Source organism: Camelus bactrianus, chromosome 4 (assembly GCF_048773025.1).
Source record: "Camelus bactrianus isolate YW-2024 breed Bactrian camel chromosome 4, ASM4877302v1, whole genome shotgun sequence".
Classification (NCBI taxonomy): domain Eukaryota; kingdom Metazoa; phylum Chordata; class Mammalia; order Artiodactyla; family Camelidae; genus Camelus; species Camelus bactrianus.
This window is the reverse complement of record NC_133542.1, coordinates 29,283,929-29,297,211: the sequence shown is the minus strand read 5'-3', so window position 1 is coordinate 29,297,211 and position 13,283 is coordinate 29,283,929. Positions and strand designations below refer to the sequence as shown.

The following is a 13,283-nucleotide window of genomic DNA, read 5'->3' as shown; positions in this document are numbered from 1 at the left end:
AGAGGGCAGCAGGTAATCTGGCTGTCCTTTATCAGGGCAGTTAGAGACAACCAATCAAGCTGCCGATAGAGTAATGGAAAAGCTTTGTTGTTATGCCTGGTCTCATCCTCTTGGACTCTTTTCACAAACTTGAACAGCCTACATACTTACATGAAACTAGTAGTTAGGTAATAATGCCAGTTAGTGGTGGCAGTCATTATGATGGAAAGTACTGTGAGCACCAAAGCATTCCACTCATTAACATGAAGATAGTATGTCTCTATCCAATAACAGCCCTAGAATTGATGGCTACGTTTCTTCTGCCTCTCAGAGTTTTAGTGCATCTTCCCTTTGAGATAAAAAAACATAACTTGGTAAGCTGTAACTCTTTAACCACATCTATTAAAAAAAATTAATGAAACACAAGTTCATTTACTTTAACTATGGTAAAGATATTACAGTAGATTAGTCATTTAGTCTTAAGGTCTTTTTGTTTTTTTGAGCATGCATAAAAAGAACTATACCCTGTAAAAATATTTTGTATCATATCTAATTTTGCTGAATTGAAGGGAAGGATACCTTTTTTTGTTTTTAACCTTAAACATTCTCAGTGGTTTCTTTTCACTTAAGTTATGTAGGTGTCTTAGAAGAAAAGTACTAACTTTAAGTAGATTCTAGTTTGGTTTTGGGGAGCACAGGACTAAGTTTTCCTAACAAAGGTCTTCTAATATCTGATAATCTTAGTGATTAATTACTACTAAGTGAGTATACCATACTAAGGAAGCTTCAGCTAAATCAAGTGCTGCTTAGCTCAGTGTTCCTCCTTGTTCATGTGTCGTCAGTAAGATGTAGTGATCTTGAGCAGCCAAAAATCTTTATTGTCATGATTTAGCACAGGTATTTAAATGCTTCAGTTTTATTTAAACTTAAATCTTTCAACTGGAGGTCTTTAAAGAATATTCTCGTATTGAACTTGTTCTTATTATCTTCTAAACTTTAGGGAATCTCTGTTGTCTGGAATGTGGAAAGTAGACCTGTTGACAAATTAATTTTCCTGGATTTCTTTCTACATTCTTCCAGCAATTTACTTCATTCCCTTATCAAAAATAACTATTACAGCAATCACTTGCTTAGTTTTCCAATTTTCTCCCTTCCCTCAACAAACGTTATTTAAAGAAAATTCCGTGTATTTCTAGTTGTTTTCTATTATACGTGGCACAGATGTTATTACTTTCAGAAGAACCCTACAGGCTAACTGAGAACCAATCCCCTGGCTTGGGGGTGACATCAGAAAACTGATTTGTCTTCTCTGCTGGTGGGGGAAAGCATAATCCTATTATCTGGAATAATATGGAAAGAATCATAGAATCTTAACCATCAGGTAAGGCATAATTCACCTTTTAATTAAGCTAATGATGCGATTATGTACTTGAAGAAAGATTACTTGGTATAAAGACTTTGTTTTACTTTTTAGGGCATTGGCCCTAAACTGTGATGCTCCATTGGATGATAAAATTGGAGCAGAGTCTCGGAATTGGAGAGCTGGTAAGCCAGTCAGAGTGATACGCAGTTTTAAAGGGAGGAAGATCAGCAAATATGCTCCTGAAGAAGGCAACAGATATGATGGCATTTATAAGGTGCTCTATCTGGCATGACATCTTGTTAGTCATTCTTCCTGTGCTTTCAAGACAGGGTTGCCACAGGGAACTGCTCTACTGTGGGTGGGCTAAAGAAAACAGTAGACTGTCATAGTTGGTGTTTCTACTTTTTCTAGAAATGTAACATGCACAAAGCAAGCTCTTAACTTTGATACTTGTCTTTTAAGGCTTATCTGAAGTCCATAAGGGCAGAGTTATACTTTGGGTTAAGCTTTTTACAAGTACATATTCTCTGTGATAAAACTGTTCAAGTAACTGGGCCATTGTAGATACTGATTCTTCCACATATCTTTCAGGATGACTTTATTTGTGATAAATTTTTCAAAGCAGAGCACATTATAATTTTGAAAATAGGTTACATTCTTTGTTTAAAAAACGAAGGCATCTATTGCCACCATTTTTATCTACGATTATGCAGAATTATTTTATAGTTAATGAGCACAATCTTGTTACTGTTTCACATTTATAGCAATCTATACTTATATGGGAACTATCATAATTAGGAAATAAGGCCAAAACAGTATTTTTAAAACAATATTTTGGTGGTTTTAATTTATTTACTATTACAGTAAAGCAAGTATCTTTTAAAGTTGCACTTCTGCCAAGTTTACTTAAAATACTAATAAGATGTTAAGAATAAGTCTCAACTTTAAATCTCAAAATAGTACTGAAATATTATGATTTAGGTGGTGAAATACTGGCCAGAGATTTCATCAAGCCATGGATTCTTGGTTTGGCGCTATCTTTTAAGAAGAGATGATGTTGAACCTGCTCCTTGGACCTCAGAAGGAATAGAACGGTCAAGGAGACTATGTCTACGTTTACAGGTTGGATTGCATTTGTCTAGGCTACTTGTATGTTCATGAAAACATAATGCCTCTGTACTATCTACATGCATTAACATTGTATATAACCCACAGCAGTTGATCAGTGGACTGTAAGGGGTGAGGAATGAGATCACACAAGTATAAGAAAGGAAAAAAAATCACACGCAAGAAGGAAAAGAAGTAGCATTCTAGGTGTCAGACTCCTCTTTGACCAGAAATTGTGCTTGGGGAAAGCTAGGCTTGACAGTGAAGAGTAAAATACAGTTGACCTCTGAACACCATGTGTGTGAACTACACGGATCCGTTTATACACGGATGTTTTTCGATAGCAGACACTGCAGTGCCTATCTGTGGTTGGCTGAATCCACAGATGCAGATGGCAACTCTTAAGTTACACAGAGATTTTCGACTTCCAGAAGACTGGCCCTACCCTGACCCCTCCTTATTGAAGGGTCAACTGTATTTTCAATTCAGTCTGGAAATGACTTGAAGTATGAGGGAAAGGGGTACCTAAAATTTAGGTGTAGGAGGCCTTGAGAAGGGAACTTGATCCTAGAGGGCACAGGGGGTGTGTCTCTGGTAGGGGAAGGGGGGAGGTGGCTTATAAGAGTGGTCTGCTTTCTACCCTTCTCACTTCTCCTCACCCCTTTTCTCTCTTCCCCCTCAAAGCTGCTTCCCTGTCCTGTCACCACCTTTAGTGCTTTGCCTTTTTTTTTTCCCTTTGCCCATGCTCAGCTGTTAACCCATATATAGACTTTGTTGGTTTTGTATGCATAATGGATGGTATGGCTACATTCCCCCTCCACTGCCTGTACACCCTAGACTTTATCCCTGACACTGACTTCAGAGCATGGTTTGAGTTCATCCTCCATCATTCCCCATCGCTGTGCTTCCCATAAAGACTGCCAGCTTTGTCATTTCCCCTGGCTCTGCCCACACTGCATGTGTAGGGGCTGAACTATGGGCAAGTGTCTGACCACCCAGGCAGGTGAGTGTGTGTCTTCTAGTGCAAGTCTGTTTCTGTTTTTGTTTTCTTTTTAAACTCATAGAATTGTTTAAATGAGACCCATCAGCTGCCAAAACAACTGCCAAAGTAATTCCTTTTATAACTAAATATTTTTAAAACGTATTGTTAAATTTTCAAAAGATTTTTTTTCAGGTCTACTGTTCAGCAAAGCAATGTTCTAGATAGGTTAAATTTGAAACAGTAAGCAGAAGCATGTAAGCCAGTTGACTAGGATGAGTTAATATCATTGATGAGGCCTGAAACATTGAGCTTTAAATGAGTGTCATCACAAAGCATGTCAAAAAAAAAAAAACATAGCCAATAAAACACAAGGGTAAAAGGGAAGAATTTATTCCTTAAAGTCTAACCTTTTAGTTGATAAAGAATTGAGTAATTTAGTGGCTTGAGGTCTTCTAAAAGCTCTCCCACCCCAACCACCCCTGCCTCTTAATTTTGGGAGATAGAAATTTGGCCCTTAATGGATGTTTTGTTTTAAGATTGACTCCACAATTTAGTGTAACCCCATCTATTGTGTACCATCTCTTGTGCTCTGTGGTTGATCCTCACTTACCTTCATATCTAGTTTCTACTTTCCTTTATTCCTCAACTTTTTTTCCATTAACTTCATTTTTTATTGTTTACATTTTTATTGAAGTATAGTCAGTTTACAATGTTGCGTCAGTTTTCTTCCTCAGACTTTTCAAGCCACCTAGTTACAACTCCTAAAAAATTGTTTCCTCTTTTAGATTGGAAACTAAGATCATCATATTATAAAATGGAATATCTTAACAGTCAAAACTATGTGGTTTTACTATGAATTGGGGATTTTATTAGTCTTCTGTCCTTTGAATTCTGTTTCTTTAAATGTCTCTTTACTTTATGTAAGTACTGTCAATTTAGGGAGATTATAGACTCCTCCCCATTCCCCTAAGTAAATTTCTGCCTGGGATCTAGAACCCCTCCTTCTCTGTGAAGCTTAAATCTACATTGCACTTTTTTCCCTCATCAGTATCCAGTAGGTTACCCTTCAGATAAGGAAGGGAAGAAGACTAAAGGACAGTCAAAGAAGGCCAGTGGAGCCTCAAAAAGGCCATCTACAGATGGTAGGTAATGATTGCAGAACATAAATCCTAATAACATCGTTTCTGATAAAGAGAAATAGTAAGAGAATAAAAATTAAAAGAAAAATGAAGGGTTTTTGTTGTTGTTGTTGGGGTGGGGGTGGAGTGGGGTGCGTTTTTTCTGTTTTTTAATAATGTCAGAGCCAAAACAACAAAGTACCCTACACTCTGGGAAAGTTAGGTGCTGCTTTAGGCTGGTTATCTTCCAGCTAACCATTACTGGTGCCCATTAACTCTTTCATTTCATAGTTCTGCTTATAACCACTTGTAGTCTGCTGATATATTTTTAACTAAATCTAGATGATTGTCCAAGTGCCTCCAAAGTGTTGAAAGCATCAGATGCAGCAGAAGCAGTTGAGGCTTTCCAGCTAACCCCTCAACAACAACATCTAATCAGAGAAGATCATCAGAACCAGAAGCTATGGGATGAAGTTCTTGCATCTCTTGTGGAAGGACCAGTATGTAAAGATTTTTTTAATAGGTTCATAATATTAACAAATAATGGAAAATAATTTCCCTATGAATTATCATTTTCACAGGTCAGTTAAACATAATCCTTTTTATCCAATCTTCTCACCCAGTACTTCCACCTTTCAGAAATAAGGCAGCAGTTTAGCACTTTTAAGCCTCTTAGATGTTAGTTTTTGACCTCTCTGTGCTTGAAATTAATAATTTATGATGAAGTGCCATTCATGGGAAAAACTGTCAGTTGTGGAACACGTTCAACTTAATCTAAAACTCATCAGAGAAGTTTTTGTTATAGTTTAAAGTTACCTAATAGAAGAATTTTCAATGCCTACGTGTTCAACGTAGGGGTAAATAAACCAGCATTGATTTATTTAAGTATTTCATGTTTTGGATTTTGTTCCATTTTTTTGGTAATCATAAAGTTTTAAAGTGAAAGGAATTACAAGGGGGTTTTGTGTTAAGCTATGTTTTGCGATTAAGTTTTCTTAGCAAATCCCAAAAACTAGGGGTTTGAAATGTAAATTGTCTATTTATTCTTTGCTCACTGCTTTTATTGTATCTCTAATTTTGTTTATAAATTTGGTTCTTAGATTTTCTTAGATATTAGCCTCTGTCATGTGCAATATAGTTACTTTTCTGTTTTATTTCCCTCAGAGTATGTGATGTGCAGCTATTGTGGGTGAACTGTAGTATCTTGAAATTCCATTTTGTCATCCATTTCTTCCTTCCAATATTTCCTTTATTTCATTCACTGCATTGGTCAGAACTTCTTGTATATCTAAAATGAGGTTAATGCATATCCGTATGTGCCTTTTATCTAGATTTAGAGGGAACTCTCAGTTTTTGTATTGCCTTTTTTGAGAATTAGTCATCATTATGAAAACTTCTTGACATAATTTTTAAACTTAGAAATGAATAAAGTTTGTCAACTACTCTTTGGATTGATATTGCAGTTGGTTTTTTTATTTGTTTTGTCTAAAAATGTGATATTTAGGGTTGTCCTTGGGTAGGATGAGACTTACATGTCTGGAGGACAGAAGGAAAGTGAGTTAGCTCTGTGAGAAATGTTACTTGCTCATTAGCCAAGAGACCCAGGCATGTGGAGAGTCTGGCTCTGGTGGGTAAGACTCACTTTCACAGACAGCAAGTAAGAAACAGCAAGCAGTTGATCATGGTCCCATTATTCTCTGGAGAGAATACAGCTGGTTAGTGACAACTCAGGTGAGTTCCAGCTGTGAGTAGGCAGAAGACAAAGTAGCAAATATGGGTGAAGGATAAAGCCACCTGAGTGCACACAGAAGTTCTCTTCTGCATATCTGTTGTCTGGGTTGGACATGTGTATTGGGCTTCAGTCTAAGGCTTTTAATACGTCCTGTTTATCAATTTAAAAAAATTATCAAAGGGGTTGAATCTTGTGAGACTTGGTAAGTATATGCAAATAAATATACTTTTCAACCTCTTCTTTCAATATAACTTTTATATGGAAGTCAACAATTGATAGTCTCAAACAAGCAAAAAAACAAAACAAAACCAATAAAAATCCTGTTCCCTGAGGGCAGGCTTTTACATACCTAGGTCAGGTAACTGACCTTGGTGCTAGTGGTTACGCTGGACATTTATGTACTATTGCCCTGTGTAGGTATCATGCCCTTTTTTCTTTTTTTCCAGACAAGCAAGGAACACATTTAGTAAACCAGAAAAATTAGGTGTTGGCCAAAGGTGACTTTTAAATAAATGCATATATTATACGTATGTATGTTTTTATCCAGACAGCTTCCCAAGGTCCTTTATGCTCTGGCATCCCTACCTGCTTCTGCATTCTCCTCTTACTACTCTCTCAGGCCCAGACTGCTTCACCACAGTGACCTCTGTGCTATTTGCACACTCTTAACCTGTTCCTGCTCCTAGGCTTTTACACATGTGCTGTCTCTGACTGGAATTCTTCCCTCTGTGTCTTCATGTGGCTCATTGCTTCATACCCTTTAAGTCTCTACAGAGTATTACACTTCTCAGAGAGGCCTTCCCTGGCTATCCTTTCTAAAATAGCCACTCTTTACTCTGTAGCTTTAATTTGCTTTGTTTCCTCAGTTACTACTAACTGAAATTGCTCTCTTAAAGGAATATAAAGTTCCACGAGAGCAGAGACTTGGCCTTTTTATCACTGCTGTGTAGATGAGTGCCTAGCACAGTGCAGGAACTCAGAGCGCTGATACTATACACATATTACAGGCCCCACGGAGGTGCCGGGGAAATACCAGTCACTAACAAAGTACTTTGTCAGAGAGAAGGTACCTCCTATTACATTTTAGTTTTCTTCCACATCTCCCCCTAACTGGTACAGTCTTCTAATGTGTTGCATAGTACGTCATTGATAATTCACTTGACCTTTATAATCCATGTTCATAAATAAGTTAGTATCAAGACAAAACTATGAAATGAATCTTTGGTTTATTTTTGTTTACTTAAAATTCTTATAGATTATTTTTCTATTAACATAAAGAATGAACATAAAATGCACTCCCCTACTATCAAAAAATAACTGAATGGAGGATTATCCTGGTGACTTCAAAAAATACTTACCCTTCTAGTTTAAAAGAAACAAACAGGATAAAATGGAACCCAATAATGGCTTTTGAAGATCATAAAGTACCCATCTGATCATGTTTGCTAGATAGCTCTACCTTCTATCATTTAGTCTCAATTTGAATAAACATTAGCACCAGGAAAATACGAGATTTTTAGATTGAGGCAAAATATCACAGAAAACTATCCTAGAAAAACAAATGTTGATTCCTTGGGGTCTTAGATACTATAGAGTATTCTTGCTAAGTGCTTTTTAAAATCTTTTTTAGCATAAAAAATAAGTATTTAAGTTTTATAAAAGCAGAAATTTGAATAGATAATACATGTTCATATACTAAAATACTATGTAGCTTTTTGAAGATAGAAAGTCTGTATTTAATGACCTTGAGACAACCTGTTTATGATTTTTTTAAGTGAAAAATAGTATTCTCTGGAATATGAGATTTGGAACGGAAGGCATTCATTTTTTTAAGCTTTGTGTCTTGACTTTGCAACCTTTCCAGCCCAGTCCTAAGATTTAAAACTGACGTGTTTATCTTATCGAAGGGATTTCTTCAATTTCCTTTTACACATTTGCTTGTAATTAGTCACTCCTTGATTTGTTTTTCTTGATAGAAAATAGGTGTGATTAAGATACTTTTTTCCCTCAATCACTTGGAATGCTATTAATATATTATGAAATGCTAACTTTTTTTCTTCCCCTTGGGTACCATTCTAGAATTTTCTGAAAAAATTGGAACAATCTTTTATGTGTGTCTGCTGCCAGGAGCTAGTTTACCAGCCTGTGACAACAGATTGCCTCCACAATGTCTGTAAAGTAAGTAAAATTCCTTTCTCATTTTCCCTCGTTAGGCCAGAGGGGACACTGTCCTCCAAACCTGTGGATAGCATGTGAAGAAGCATTTTTTTTATGAAGCAGAATAAAGGAACCTGGGTAGTTAGGAAGCATTTAATTATATCTTGGTGATGAATGCATGTTTTAATTTTATAGTAATTCAGATGTGTATAGTCAGCATTCCATCATTTTTGAAATTATCGAGGAGGGGTTGGACTAGAAAAGAAAGTAAGGTGTTGTTGCTACTTTCTGTGTTACAGCTTATGTATGTGTCATATATTATAGTGCAAACTGAGATAATTTCATGTACTTAATGGAATCGAGAACAGATTCTATCTGGCAGCATGCCCAGAGGAGTTGACTGTGTGTTATCAGTGTGGTATAAAAGGAAAACTTGAATTTTAGTCAAACCAACGTTGGACTCTTGTTCTACTGCTTGGTGGTTGTGCTCCCTGACCTAACTTCTCAACTTTAGTTTCCTTTGTAAAATGGAAAAAACCTTCCACATATGTGTGTGTGTTTGACCTTGAGTCAGCTGTGTAATATATTTAGTAGAGCTACATGTATTTGGGGAGAACACATTATATGTTAGGTGATTTGATAAAATATATACATAAGATAGTTTTACTTTCCTGAATTGTTTTTTTTTTTTCTTTAGTGCTCTATCAGGAAAGAACAGGATTAAAATCCAACCTAGAAAGTGAGGCTAGTGGGACCCATGCAGAATTATAACACCCTCGTTTTACGGGACGAGGAGATTCTTGTACAAAAGTTGTCATTTACCTGAAGTCTCACCGCATGTGCTAGAGGTGGAACTTGAACCACGTCTGTAGGTCAGTTTTCATAGTGCAGATTCAGGCCTTTACAGTTGTTCGTCTTTTAGGTTTCTCTTGTTGCCAAACAGTAAGTTTCTAGTTTCTATTTATAAGCCTAAGTTGTTGAGTACTTTTCTACATGCTTTGTCCTCAGATGAAAGTAGGTGTGTGTTTTTATTTTGTTCTACTTTGTTTTTGGTTTTGCCTTAGGATTGCTTACAGCGCTCCTTTAAGGCTCAAGTGTTCTCCTGCCCTGCTTGCCGGCATGATCTTGGCCAGAATTACATCATGACTCCCAATGAGATTCTGCAGAGTTTACTTGACCTTTTCTTCCCTGGCTACAGCAAAGGACGATGATCTGTCTACTTCTACTGTGTTGTTCCCAGTGGCTTTTTGGACAATAAAGAATCTAAAATGGTTGGGGTGGGGGGTGGGGTGGAAGCAGTGGTGGACCATATCTTTCACGTTCTGAAGCAGCTAATCCTCTTTCCTACGTAGCCATCATCTTGTGTGTGTAGTAAGAGGCCCATTTTTCAACTGTCTTTAAATATCAAAAGGTAGTTCTTGTGAGTAACAACTAGTTTTAATGAGTAAAAAAGTCAAAGCCTCAGCTCTAGTTGATATCCAAGTTATGATTTATTTTGCAACTACCTCAGGACAGAAAAGATTTATGGGGATTTTTTAAATCATTGAATAATTAGTTAAATGAAATTTTAGCTACACACTGCCTCCCAAAAATATTAGTTGTGCCTGGTTCATGTAATTTGATTTTACGGAAAAGGAAGTGACACTTGAGATTGTTGGAATGAACGCAGCTTCTGTAGTATGCATAATAACACTTTTAATGTCTTCTTCCATTATAATGTGTGTTTTGCAAGGACAGGTTCATTTTGTAGCCCATTTTGTGAGCTCCATTGTGCTTTTTTCTGGTGTTTTATGCAAGTTGACTACTAATGACTAATGAAAACAATATGAATGCATTGTTGCTGCATTAGTGTAATGTGGTGTGGTTTTGCACTTAAAAGAGGTATTCAGACGCTCTAGTTGTAAATGTTCATGAAAAGCCTCTTCTGTACTAGTCAAACTGCTTTTAGTGAGTCTCACCAGTGGTTTTACACCTGAGAGCATTGAGGACTGGGCTGATTTTTTGAGAGGACTGAAATTGCTTCATATTGTGACCCTAAATTTTATATTCACTATATTCCCTAAAGTATACCTTAATAAATATTTTATGATCATAAAAATAGCTCATCTTCCTTTACTTTTTCACATTTATCTAGCTTGTTTTAGTAGATATTTTAAGGAATTGATCATTTCCAAAGTATTTCATTGTGTGTTTTTATTGAACGAGACATTTTGAGTAGTTTTTTACTCTGGATTTTTGGTAACGAGAACTCCTATAAAATCTTAAGTGCTAAGGGGCAGACTTCACCTTAGTTTTGATTTTTTTAAATTTTACTAAATGGAAAAAATAACTTGGTGGCTATTCTGTTATCTATAACAACTCAGTCTTATGTTCAGTTTTAGCACAATCATTGCTCCTTACTTCACAGATATGAGAATATTCTAAAACAACTCTAGTGTCTGAAACTATATTGTTAAATTTTCATCAGAGAAAAGTTTTAATATTATCAAATCAGTTTTCCTACCCCTGAATTCATAGTCATAAATATGGCCAATATTTATTGAATATTTGCTTTGCATTTGTACCTTTTCATGTGTATTCATTTAATCCTACTGACAATCCTAAGAGGCAGGTACTATCATCCCTTCTTATAAAGGTTAAGAAACTGGCCAAAGCTCATACAGCAAGGAAGAGTCTGTAAAGGCAGTCTGGGTCCAGGCCTGGCAGTCTACTTATAGGCCACATTTGAATATTAGCCAAACTGGTTTCAATGTTTTTTCTGCATTCAATTAAATTCAAAATCAAGTTCTGGGAAACATAGCCAGCAGAGTGATTGGAGCTACCGTCACTGAGTACTAAGTTTATTGGAATCATTTTTATTTTGAAGAATCAAGTTTAAATTAGATTGAAAATGAATCATCAAATTACATCATCTAGTATTTTATTCCCTCTGGCATTGGCCATATCTCTGGCACGAAGTGTGGGGAATACCTCCCAGTTTCAGCTACTTGAACTGGTTCTACCACTTTTGTTAGCAAAATAAGGGATTCCAATAGTTATAGTATGGGCAATGCTATGTTGTCTCTGCTATAAAATGATAGGCTAGGGAAAAAAGCTGATTACAGCTTAACATGTTCAAAAGCATCAAGAATGTCTGAAAGCTAAGCAATTTTGTGGGGGGTTTTCCATAAATATTTCAGTTTGTATCTGGACTGAGACACAGACTTACAGAGAGCATAACAACAGTATCATGATCACCTGTGTTTAAAACAAAAATTAGCAGTAATTGTATCATCAAATATGTAGTAAATATTAGTTAAAATTTCCATTGTCTCAAATGTCATACATGAATATTTTAAGTTTGTTTGAATCAGGATCCAAATAAGGACTTTACATTGTTATTAATTGCTATCTCTTATTAATTGCTCTTAAGTATCTTTAATCTGTGTGTATTTCCTTAACTCTTTTTTTCCTTCACCTTTTACAATTTGCATTTTGAAATTGTTCTGGAGCCTAACATCTGGAGCCTAGATCTTGCCAATTATAACCATGTGGTATAGTCTTAACTATTTCTCTTTATTTTCTGTAGATTGATAGTTAGAATTCAAGAGTAACCAGATTAAGATTTGAATTGAGGGGTGGGGAGCAAGAGTTCTTCATAAGTGGTGTAGTTGTCATTCACATGGTACATAATATCGGGTTGTCTCTTAGGCTTAAGTTTGAAAGATAAGATTTTTACTGGATTTTATTACATTTAGTAGGTTAGTGATTGCTAAGCACTCAGCTGCTTTTTTTTTTTTATGCTTCAAGAAATTCTTTCATAATTGAGATTTTATTGATTGTTTTGAGGATCAGTACACAGACATTTCAGTTTGTACACAATTGTTAACATACGTACCGAAAATCTAAAAAAAATGTAGTTGTGATTCTTTTCCAAACAGTTATTCCAGTGACTTTCCAGCTTAAAATTTGGAGACATTTTCCGTAATGGGATATGAAGTACCAGTATTGTCAAATGTTGATGTGCTGTTATATCATAAGTTCCACTAATTCACAGTTTAATATCATACATCAGCTACTTTCATAAGGGTAGGATTTTTCTTTTTTCTAATTAGAGTAGGCAGAGCCTCTAGTTTTAGAACTCAGTAATATGGTTCATTCAACAAATATGCGCATGCTAGTATGGTTAAGCATATTAGGCAATCTTCTAGAAGCTAGCAATTGAAAACACCCTTAGCTCTCTCTCAACCCTATTGTGACAGTTTGGCTAACATAAAGGGTCCTGCCTATATAAAGCTTAAAGCTTTGGATTTTAGTATCAATCCTACTTATAAGAGCAGGACAGAGATCTGCTCTGACTTGCCCATCAAGGACCAAACCTTTCCCCATTCTTCCTCAGGACACCCTGGAAGATAGAGTTCCTGACTGTCTACCTGATTTGAGGGAACTGAGCTTGACGGCCCACTCATCACCAGCTCACGCTGTAACTGGTCCCCACACCTGACCTTTATATCTGAAAGAACTGATATTCAGTAACATGGATTAACCACACACTACACAGAAAACAAACAAACAAAAACACCAGTCAGTGGACACGAGAAGTCAAGTGGTAGCTAGAAGGACCAAACAGGCTGAAAGAAATGACTTACTGAAAAAATGAAGGAAAGAATAAGTTTTACAACCGTATCCTGAAGTATGAAATTGCATTGTATTAATGGAATAAGAGCAAGCTGCTGTTGCTAAGAATAATTTGAGATTAAAATTCTTGAAGATAAACATGATTATGGAAACAAAATGCAACAGACAAAACAGAATGGACACTGCCAGAATTTGAATGTATTGTTGAGTAATCCATTATATATGAAT

General features: G+C 36.1%; 1 protein-coding gene across 1 annotated transcript in view; it reads left to right on the top strand.

Moving 5' to 3' along the window:
• The window catches only part of UHRF2 (ubiquitin like with PHD and ring finger domains 2), a 76,346-nt gene extending 65,810 nt beyond the window's left edge, over positions 1 to 10,536 (top strand). The window contains exons 11-16 of the mRNA XM_010960649.3: positions 1,454 to 1,616; positions 2,324 to 2,464; positions 4,480 to 4,573; positions 4,892 to 5,049; positions 8,361 to 8,459; positions 9,503 to 10,536. Of these exons, the coding sequence (XP_010958951.1) occupies positions 1,454 to 1,616; positions 2,324 to 2,464; positions 4,480 to 4,573; positions 4,892 to 5,049; positions 8,361 to 8,459; positions 9,503 to 9,649 (802 nt within the window). The 3' untranslated portion in view covers positions 9,650 to 10,536. The remainder of the gene's footprint in view (positions 1 to 1,453; positions 1,617 to 2,323; positions 2,465 to 4,479; positions 4,574 to 4,891; positions 5,050 to 8,360; positions 8,460 to 9,502) is intronic.
• Positions 10,537 to 13,283: the final 2,747 nt, after the last annotated feature.